Source organism: Thamnophis sirtalis, unplaced genomic scaffold (genome assembly GCF_051295495.1).
Source record: "Thamnophis sirtalis isolate CommonGarterSnake01/CBP01778 unplaced genomic scaffold, rThaSir2_p1.2 scaffold_12, whole genome shotgun sequence".
NCBI classification, from domain to species: domain Eukaryota; kingdom Metazoa; phylum Chordata; class Lepidosauria; order Squamata; family Natricidae; genus Thamnophis; species Thamnophis sirtalis.
The window spans coordinates 11,716,856-11,727,865 of NW_028261392.1; the positions used below are offsets into that span (position 1 = coordinate 11,716,856).

General features: G+C 45.0%; 1 protein-coding gene across 3 annotated transcripts in view; it reads right to left on the bottom strand.

Moving 5' to 3' along the window:
• The window catches only part of DACH1 (dachshund family transcription factor 1), a 380,923-nt gene extending 371,410 nt beyond the window's left edge, over nt 1-9,513 (bottom strand). Inside the window, exon 1 of one of the 3 annotated variants that reach the window (XM_087726454.1) lies at nt 9,044-9,513. In XM_087726454.1, the coding sequence (XP_087582580.1) occupies nt 9,044-9,324 (281 nt within the window). In that variant the 5' untranslated portion in view covers nt 9,325-9,513. The remainder of the gene's footprint in view (nt 1-9,043) is intronic. The other 2 variants (XM_087726452.1, XM_087726453.1) reach the window with 2 other exon arrangements.
• Nucleotides 9,514-11,010: the final 1,497 nt, after the last annotated feature.

The following is an 11,010-nucleotide window of genomic DNA, read 5'->3' on the forward strand; positions in this document are numbered from 1 at the left end:
TTTAGCCTCCTGTCTCCTAATCATCTGTGTTGCTGTTCTCTGCATTCTTTCTAGAGTCTCCACATCTTTTCTACATCGTAAAAAACTCCAACTCCAGCAAGCTACAACAACCACAGAGACGATACAGCAAAAAAAAAAAAAATTCTTCCAATTATTAGAATATTTTAAGCAACGAGAATGTCGAACAGATCTACCCTAAAGGCAAAAAACAGTAAAACTGACACCTATTAAGACTCTCTCTTGAGAAATGGCAGGTAAGTTTCAGAATCCTAAAATGCCAGTTTGATTAAACCGAGTTAGCATTTTAAAACAGAGAAAAGAAATGAGTTCGCTGATAGAGAATAATACTATTCTGAGCACAGCTCAACTTTCCATCGGTAGAAGCATTGAGAAATAAAAAAATAATAAGGAAAGGTAAAAACCTATATAAGCTGGTATCAGTTACAAACTGTTGACAGAAATTGTTATACCCTTTTCTAGAGAAAAAAATAACTCTAAAGAGACCCGGATGTTGATTAAATGAAGAATAATTCAAGGATAATCCAGAAATCAAGCACAAGAAAAAGGTTAAAAATATGTATTAAAGCAATATAGTCTTTCAAGGCAGTCCACAGGTTTTCAAAAGAAGGGCACATACTTCTAATTATTGTAAGTTACTGCAATTTATTTCTAAACAGAATGTTTAATATTGCAAGTGTGCATCCTTAAATGAGATCTCTTGGGATCAATTCAATAGATTCCAGTTTTATCGCACTTAAGGCAGAATCTGTGATTTCAGAGCCCAGCATCCCCAACTAGATCCCACATCTGGAACTGTGTAGGAGTAAGTAGTTCGAAGGACAGATACAAAACAAGGCCAGCAAGGCAGAACAAGAAAGTAAGACGCAGAACACAAATAAGTGAGTTTGTGTCAGAGCTTTCCCAAGCTTTCCCAAGCTGCATCATAAATGTTTAACATGCTTTTCAAATTCTTTTTAAAAAATCACTTCCTAAAATGCTACAGTGAAGCACTGTAATATTGTATGCCTTATTTTTTTCGCACAAAACTGACTTTTTAAAATCCTGTCTGAACTAGGAATCATTAACAAGTCATCAAGCCTCATTTAAAAAAAGAAAAGAAATAGGTTCGTGAGTGAAGAATACTATCAACAGATTCATAACTCATGCAAATAACAGTCTTCAGATTCCAGGCTCAATATAACTGGAATGAATCAAGCTGACAAGCAGAAGAATTAATATTAAAAGATTAACCTTATTTAAGATCTAAGAAACACGGGCTGCAGCCAGAGTTCCACCGAGTGGGTTTCAATAAAACACGAACGACGATACCAATAAAATTAAAATCAACCTTTTCAAACGTGCTTACTTAAAATGATTACTTTAGGTGCTGCACCCAGCCTGGCTGTATAACCAAAATTATGGCATATGTTGATCTTCTAACTTCTATCCCTATTCCTCTTAAATGTGTCTGATAGGGGAAAAAATCATTTCTTTCCAATCATCCTTCCCTCCTTTTTTTTTGTTGGCCACATACCGACTTTAAAAGTCAACGCTTGTCAAGAAATGTCCCCTTAAGCAACTTAAAACCCATCAGGGTTGGTTTTTTTTAGCTGATCTCAAGCCATCCAACATTGCTGTACTATGAATTATATTGTAGGAGGGGAAAACTGGTGTCCACATGCAGATTTGCATAGAAATCTGTTTTAAAAACCCTGAACGGAATGTGAAAAAAGATGGGGAAAATATTGATTTTAAAATCACTTGACCGGCCAAAATAATCCAATATCAATATTCTGTGCCTCCCACCAGCCATTGAATATGTGATGTTAACCTGACAATAATCCTGTGTTATCACCCACTGTTCGTTCCCATTGCATTTCCAGATATTCTTATCCTCAAGCAAGAAGAGGCAAAAAGCATTTTGCACAGGCATTTATTAAACATTGTGTGTGTGTGTGTGTGTGTGTGTGTGTGTGTGTGTGTGTGTGTGTGTGTATTTACTGGCAGCTAATTAATTCCACTGCCAGGTTAACCTCATAAATCAACGGAATAATTTGAAATAAAAGAACAAGCATCTCTGATGCAATTTCTCCATTTCCATCAGTGATTACAAAATATACAGGACACTCAAAATTCCACACAATGAATATGTAGATTTCGGAGAACTATTTAATCATCTTTATACAGGCTCATAGTATAAGGCTAAACTGAATTTTTTGGACAAATATTTAAACGTGTACATCATCCAAGATAAACTTAAAATACAGAAATCCTGCAACAGTTCCTCAAAGGTTAACCAACTACACTCCACATCTTAACACTATACTTAAATTTTCAGCATCATATCAATTGGTTTTCACCAGTTTAATAGTCAAACATATTATATGATTACATACACAAATATACAAAGAGATAAATATTGTTGATTTACTCATTCGATTTGTAAAGAGTTGATTCTATTCGACTACCATTGTATTGTAAGGTAAACTTCCTGAATTCTATTGGCTTAAGACTGCAGTTATGTTGCTAAATTGTTTGAAAACATTTAGTTTTACATTTGGTTTTGTTTCATCTTTTTTTTCCTGGCAAAAAACAATGTGATTCATCCAGAATAAACACAAACACAAACCTCTCTTTGTATAAAAAGTGAGAATAATAACCGACTACAAATTGCACACTGGCAAGAAACGTTTTTGCTTCTTGGCTGTCCTAAATATGTTTGTTTTAGCTGCTTTTCACAAATTATCTGCATGTTTAAAATTGTATGAGCAGAGCCAGTGGGGTGTAAGATTTACTAGAGGTCAGTATCAGTGTGAATTTTTTGAGTTCTTTAGGACTCAAAAATATGGCAAAGGATAAAAATATGGCAGAGAGTTCATTTTCTAAACCAAAATATGAGTCTATATTTGTCACACGAAAAGCCCAATGAAACAAAACTGTATGATGAGGATACACTTTTAAGTGTAAATGAAAGTTGTCTTCCTAACCCTTTAACTCAATCACCTTGTTTTAGAGTGGAAAGTTAGATTGCAGTTATTTAATTAATTTTGCAACAGTTTAATTTGTATTTCACATTCAAATGCACTGGGTGAAAATGGAGGGGGGGAAGCAAATAACTCCTAATATAAATATTAGAATGTTTATTAGTACAAATATAATAAATGCTGTATAAATATTATCGTGGCAAAAGGACTCACAGCTCTATTTAGAAAGCATATTTTTGTAGGCACTTTTGTCCTTTTTACCTGTCTGCCATCAATAAATCTAAGAACATACTCAGCTGTTGAGTGAAATCTCACTTGCTCCAGAATAAAATATCTGCTTCATAAATCACGTAAAGTAAGCCTGTTGTTTGAACAGCGTTTTGATGTTTAAATAAAAAACTGGGGCTGTACTGAGGTATGAGATACACCAATAAATATTATCTGTCCAGCATATCTCCAAGTTGTGGTTTCAAAGAACACAACGACCTAAGTGTGCAATCTCTTAGCATATTGTCCTCCAAAATCCATAAGTTCCCTTCTTCACCTCAAAAATAAAAAAATAAATTACGAGCATCTCTCCTAAATCTTCAATTCCATTTGGCCTCTTTTTCAACACTTTGCTGGAAGGGAAGCAATAGGACTAAAGGACTCAAGCTTTGTTGGCTTAGGAAAGGATGCTTCTTGGCCCAGGGAGATTTCGAGAAAAGAGACTGGGTCATAGCAACATTCACAAAAGTTGTGTTAAGGAGTTCTCAAACCAACAAATCCAGCTCTTTATTTCACTGGGGTTTTGGTGATCATCCCAAAAAGAAGCTGGTCATTTCAACTCATTAATTAAATTGAGAGTCTTGGGGTGGGCACTATAGGTTAAATGGAGATTCTCAGCCACATCCAGGTCATAATTGTCTCAAAGGTGCTTATCTTTTTCCTTCAAAAGGCAACTGGATTGTTTTTCATGAGAAAGAAGAAAACTTTATACATTTAGGTTCCTACCCCTTTAAGTTGACTTCCCAAAGAAGCAGCTTTTCAAATCAAGCTATTTCACATTCCCAGGTAGTCAAAATTTGTGCACAAATGGCCTAAATTTAAAGCTTTTAGCATCACGATTCTGAAGACTAATCTTTCAGGTCCATTTCTGCTGATTATTAGACAGGTCCAATTCAGATCCATTTCTGCTGATTATTAGACAGAGATTTCATCTCTATTTTGTGTTTCTCCTTCCGTTCATTCTGTCAGTTCTTTCACACTAGCATGCCTCTTCTACATTAACACTATTTTCATTCCTAAATTTTATTCCACATATTATTCAGGGGTGGGGAGTATATTCTGTCTATCTACTGATACTTACTTTTCCCAGTTCACTAGTGGTCTCCAAAATTCTTCCTTCCTTCCTTCCTTCCTTCCTTCCTTCCTTCCTTCCTTCCTTCCTTCCTTCCTTCCTTCCTTCCTTTTTCTACATCTTTGAGCCCCAATCTACTTCATAGTTTCACATATGTGAAGCCCACCTTTCAAAGCTTCTAAGTAAAATAAAAATAAATGTGTAAAATGTGTAAAATAAAATCAGTAAAACAAACCAGAATGGGAAATTCTATTCCATTTTGCAGAAGAATCTGCCTTTCAGACAGAGCTCCCTCTACTTAAATGCATGTGAAGGCTTTCCTATTAAAACACGCTTGCCTCCTTGTTCAAACAGAAGCAAATTACACAATGATGGCAGATGAGAATAAACATGCTATGTGGGTAAGGAGAACAAGGGAGTCTCTGGGTTATAAACCGCACGACGGAATTTTCCTTGAAAGGGTAACACTTTTTATAAGTATTTGATAGCAACGGAGGCCTAATGAATCAAAACAGGAAGGTAAATTAAGATATCATTCATGACAAATTATTACGTTTCTTGAAACGACATCGGATTGAACTGGGGACTACGATGCACTAAATAGCTAATCTCACTGTACTAGGTCACAGTTACAACAATTTCCTTCCCTCCTCGAAAAATGTTGTTCAGTTGTCAACTTGCTGAAAGGTATAAATAACCAGAGTGCATTTATTACTGTGGAATTGCACTTTAATTCAGCCACAAATATCCATTGGTCACAACTTATCTTTTTAAATGAAACAACCAAAATGGAAACAGGTTTCTCAACCAAATGTGGGGGGGGGGGTGTCAGAGAGAATTGGGGGGGGGCATCTATGAATATATACATATCCCTGAAAATTGCAGGCAGTGATGGAAAAGGGGGAAATGATTTGCAAAAAAAAAAACATTGCTGGCAAGATGGGGTCCTTTCGAGTGATAAAGTTTTCTACTTCAAAAACTGTTGAGAAATGCTTTCGATCAACCGAATTGCCTTACCTACAGTGTCAGATTCAAGCATCAAAATATATCAATAATCTGTGCTGGGCTATCCTTTGACAGATCAGGGGGTTCCTGCATTTCTAGGCACACCGTGGGGGTGATCTGCTTCCAATCAAACCCACACCTTTTTTTATGCCCAGGTTACATTTCTATCAAACTCCAAAGATCTGTCCAATTTTTTTCAGTGGGTCCCAATCAATCATGAACCTCAATTGAATGTCTTAACACACTCTAATAATATCATGGCAGACTGTACATGGGAGAGAAATCAGATTATAATCTTTACTGTTTCCCCACGTTATTATTTTGCCTTATTTAGAATATTCTTGGACTGTCAATCGGCAGAAACTGTTGTCTGAGTATCTGCTGTTTGTCCCTCTCCTTCCAAAAAGGTTCTCTTTCAGCTGAGCACCGTCTGACCAATCCTTCCCAAAAAAGACAAGAGTAAAATCCCCCCCCCCCCCCCGCTTTAAAGGAATCAATAAAGAAAAATGCATAATGGGCAGTTGTATTCTACACCCTCAAATCGGGGCAAAACTTCAGCAACAGTTTGGTGAAACCTCATCCAAAGTTTCTCACATGGTTTGTTAGTTAAAGAAAGAAAGAAAGAAAGAAAGAAAGAAAGAAAGAAAGAAAGAAAGAAAGAAAGAAAGAAAGAAAGAAAGAAAGAAAAAAAAACGTGGAAAGGAAGAAAGCAGTGCCCCATTTCACCCTTCATGTAAATCCTACGAAACGTGGCTTCTTTTGTTTTGAACTAATTAACCCTTCTCCCATCTCAATTCCCCACCACCCACAGTCTTCCATCCCAATTCTAAAACATTTTGTTGCTCCTTGAAAAAAGATGATCCTCCTTTGGTTGGTTGGAAACCAACTAAGGAGAGATGTAACCTACTACTAAGGGAGGAAAAATTCCGAATGGTGAGAACAATGAACTCAACTGCCTTCAGAAGTTGTGGGTGCTCCATCACTAGAGGCTTTCAAAGAGAGACCGGCTAACTTTGTCAGGCACTACAATTCCCCCAAGTGGGCTTTCCAGAGGACCCCCTCTGTCGGGAGGTAGCCCACCAAGGCACATACACACACACCCTCCTTGTTGGCTTCTCTCTCTCTCTCTCTCTTCTTTGCAGAGTTACTTGAACACCCTTCCGGCTGGTGAGTTACATACACAAAGGACCTCAGAATAATCAGAAAACTCTACTGAAAAGTTTGGTGGTGGGAAAACAAGCTAGTTTCCCCTCCCACTAAGCCTAAGGCAGCAAAAGAGCAGAAAAGCAAAGGGATGGAAGCCCCCCACCCCACCCCGAGACAATGAAGCCCAGTCACCCCATTGCAGAAGTGATACTTTCAACCTTCCCTAAGCGTTGGATGGATGGATGGATGGATGGATGGATGGATGGATGGATGGATGGATGGATGGATGGATGGATGGATGGATGCCCACCTACTCTGCTTTGAAGATGGCCAAAGGGCTCTCTTCTCCAGAGCCCACAACTCTTGGGAAAGAAATGTACTGTCAAGTTGTTGCCGGTGCTGTGTCCTTCCCCCCCCCCCCCCCCGCCTTAATTTACCTATTCTGGAAACAGAAAAAAAACAGGTGTCGAGATACCAGTTTGTTCCAAAAAGTTTTCACAGGACACTTGAACCTCAGAATTTTTAGCCGTCAAGTAAGGAGGGAAAAAGAGTCAGCTTGTATACTTATTTTTAAAAAAAATGCACAAAAACAAATTCGGCTCTGCCTTTGCAAACACGCCTTCTTTCCCTTTGTTCCCCTTAAATAATTCAGTTCGTTAAAGATGGACATGCAAATTAGGAAGGCCTACTGTGTTCTTATCCCAAGATCTGTTTCTCTCTCGCCCCCTTAATAATTTCACTTAGTTAAGACAGAGGAGATCTATCAGGACCAAACTCAAATTGCTGCTCAATTTCAAATCATAAATAAACCAGGAAGAGACAGCTCTCTACCTGGCTGTATATCACACCTTGAATATAAGGCTGCTTTTTAATCCATGTTCTATTAAACATCCCTTACAGCAACTCAGTTTAAAGCCAACTGGAATCAACTTTGTGGTTGATCCTCTTAACTGCGAAACAAAAGTATAAAATGCGTGTAACTTTTTGGAGCAAAGTAACATCGATATGATATAAATGCAAGGACTGTTATATGTTCTATAGCCCTGTAACTAATTCATAAGAGTGAAAAAAAAACTTATGTCCAGGAATTATCTGTCTTTATCAAAGCAGTGAATTCTCAAAATATGTCTTGCTGACATATGTGAAAAGCCAGACCTATGGAAAATCTATTTTACAGCCTGTCTCTATAGGTGCAAAAAAAAAAGGGGTTATGAATTATATTTCTCAACCCTTACACAGATTACAATTCTCACAACTCTGACTGGTTTAAACCCCCAATTAGCATGCATTTTTTACTGGGTAAAAGCTTATATGGCTGGCAGTCTTTTTGACCCGGTCTTTCCTTAAATCAATCCCTGCCAGGACAAGCTATCTCTGTCCCCCTCTTGACCCCCTTCTCAGCTGTTCCCCCACTTCCATGCCCCACCCTAGCCCTTTGGTCGGATTTGTGTGGGAAAACCCCAGTGAGGATTGAGGTAGACTTCACAAGATCTTGGAGGCTTTGCCAGGCGTCGCTACCGACCGACACGCATGAGAATTTACTAGAGCAAAGCGGTTTTTAATACAGATCCCACTCCCCAGTTATGCCCCGGTTCCCCAAAACTGCTAAATAAAAACAAACAAATAAATAAAATGAAGTTCGCGTCCTTCGACAGCCCCAGGGCGAAGCCGCAAAGCGAGAACGCTTCTTCCCGCCTGGAAAGGCGCCGGTTCTGTCTAAATTACTCTTTTGACTGACTGCCTGCCACGCGTGCAGAGCCTTTTCGGGGGTACCGGGAGGCGGAGAAACCCCCCGCTCAGTTGAGGCACCAGCATCCGCCTGGAGGGAACCGCAATCGCGGGACGGGCAGGGGTCTCGCGACCCGGCCCGAGAAAGGAGGAATCCGTCCACCTGCCTTTCTCCTTGGTCCAGGGAGAGCTAGCGCTGTCTCTCGCTCTCTCTCTCTTCTCTCTCTCTCCCTCTCTCCTCTTACTAAACGCGGAAAGGGAAAGCAAACGCGGGGGCGGTTTGGAAAGACTTTAAAGGGACCCGCGGCGCCAAAGATAAAGACTTAAAAAGACTTCAAAAACTCGGAACTGGACGCGGAACTTTTCAACATCCCCCAGCCCACTTCCGACTCTTTCTTTCTTTCTTTCTTTCTTTCTTTCTTTCTTTCTTTCTTTCTTTCTTTCTTTCTTTCTTTCTCTTTCTTTCTTCCTTTCTCTTTCTTTCTTCTTTCCTTCCTCTCTCTCTCTTTCTGTCTTTCTTTCCTTCCTTCCTTTCTCTTTCTTCCCTTTCTTTTTTCTTTCTTTCCTTCTCTTTCCGTCCTTCCTTCCATCCTCCTCTCCTTCTCCCTTCCAGGTTAGCGAAGGGTTCCTCTCCTTCCGAAGACCCCCCCCCCCACTCCGAGCCGGCGAATGTGCCCAACTTTGCGGCGCGCGGGAGCAGGCGCTGCGCTGCGCCGCGGTAATTCCTCGGAGAGTCGCTTCGCGCGGGAATCCCGCGCACCCAGGGACACACACACTCACACGCAGAGCCCTCCTCCTCCCCCCCCCCACCCCCCTGCTCCCTCTTGCCCCCGGCGCTCACCTGGCGTTGGTGCAGTCGTTGTAAAGCGTCTCGAAGTCCCTCCTAGAGATGAGTTTGCACCGGTTGACGCCGGGCTGGATGGCCCCCAAGCCGCGCAGGATGCGCACCTGCTCCACGTTGCAGACCACCGGCGTGATCTCCAGGCGCTTGAGCTTGGTGTAGACCGTGTGCAAGCCGCCCACCAGGTGCTTGAGGAAGAGGTCGAAGGCCTGCGGCAGGCAGATCAGCTCGCAGCCCTCCACCGAGAAAGAGGCCACCTGCGCGCCTCGCAGCTCCACCATCTTACACTCGTTGTTCTGCGGCGTGTTCTCCACCGGCGAAGGAGTCGAGTACACCGGTTTGCCCGAAGGCGTCGGGGACCGCCGCCGCCGCCGGCTGCCGCGCCCGGACACGGAACGGGAGCCGGACACGGACACGGACCAGGACCCGAACTGCTCTCCACACCTCCTGAAACCGATGCTGCTGCTGCTGCGGCTGCTGCTGCCGCCGCCGCCGCCGCAGCAACCGCCGCGCCGGGCTCCGGGCGGAAGAGGCCGGGGACGGTGGTGGGGGCGGCGGCGGGGGCGGCCGGAGCGGTCGGGGCGGGAGGCGGGGAGGGGGCAGCTGCCGGGGGCGCGGGGGGCGCGGGGGGCGCCGGCGGGGGAGGCGCCGGCTGCGCGGCGGGGATGAGCGGCGCCGGCATCGCCATGGTCACATCAGAGGAGCCGGGTTAAGGCGAGGGGCGCTCCGGGCGCTGCCCCGCCGCGGTCCGCGCCAACTTGAGCCCAGCACCGGCTGCTGTTGCTTTTGCTGCTGCTGCTGCTGCTTGCGGGACCCGCTCCGCGCTCTGCGGCTCAGGAGCCGGCTGCTGCTCCTGCTTCTGCTGCTGGCGGCGCGGTCCACCCTCTCGCCGCGCCCCGCGCGCTCTTGCCCGCCCGCCCGCTCGCTCTGCCCGCCCGCCCGGCTCTCCCTCCGGCCGCGGCGCGCGTTGCTGTTGTTGTCACTCGGTGCAGAGCGGGGGGCGGAGCTCCGCAACTTGCGAAGCCCCTTCAAGCCCAGCCGGAGTCTCTCCCCCCCACCGCACTCCGCCCGACTCGGGGCGTCTGAGGAGGCCAATTGAGGGGTGGTCTGGAGGTGTCGCTGGCGGGGCCGTTTCTCCCCAGCCTGTAATGCGTAATGGCCCGGGGAGGGGGGGTGACTCTAGCGCCCCTCCTTCCGGGCAGCGGGGCGGGGCCAGCCAGGGGGTGGAGGGTCAATTGCTCCTCCCTCTATTTCCCCTCCCTCTTTTAAAGGGTTGTGGGGACGTCTCGGGAAGTTCCTGATGGGACCCCGCTGAGGAAGGGCCACTCGGCTCCCGAGCTTCTTTCCGGGGTCCCTCTGGAGGGAAAAAGATCCGTTGGGTGGTGGCAGCCGAGGGACCTCCTCCCCGCCCCGCCCCTCCTCTTGCTCCCCCCCTTTAAAGAACCGATCCGCCTCCCCGGCTTCGAGCTGCCACCCAGCGCCGCGTCTCCCGGCCAGTCTGCGCTTGTGACTTTGCAACCGGCCACAACAGACTTTAAACCGAGCGGAGGCCAGCGATTGCCCCACCACCCCAACACACACACTTGGCAGGCGGCGGACCTTCCCACCCCCTCCAGTTTCCCCCCCCTCCGGAGTCCCGATGCGCGCATCCTGGGGGCTGCTTAAAGGAGGGCCTTTCACTTTCCCCAGGGGAGCCGCGTCACTTTCACTTGCCGGCAAGCAGCGCGCGCTCTCCTCTTCCCCCAACGAGCAAACTAGGGCACATCAAGCTTTGCCCTCTCCCCACCTCCCACCCACCCTCCATGGCAGAAACTTTGCCGCACGTGGGGACGAGCCAGGGGGAGGGGGAGAGCACCGCTGTGCCACTCGAAGCGAAGGAGCGCCCCCCTTGCTTTTGCGCTCCGGAAAGTGTTTTTTTTTTTTTCCAGGAGTGTGATTCTCCTCGTGCGATTTCTTTGGGGAGTTTT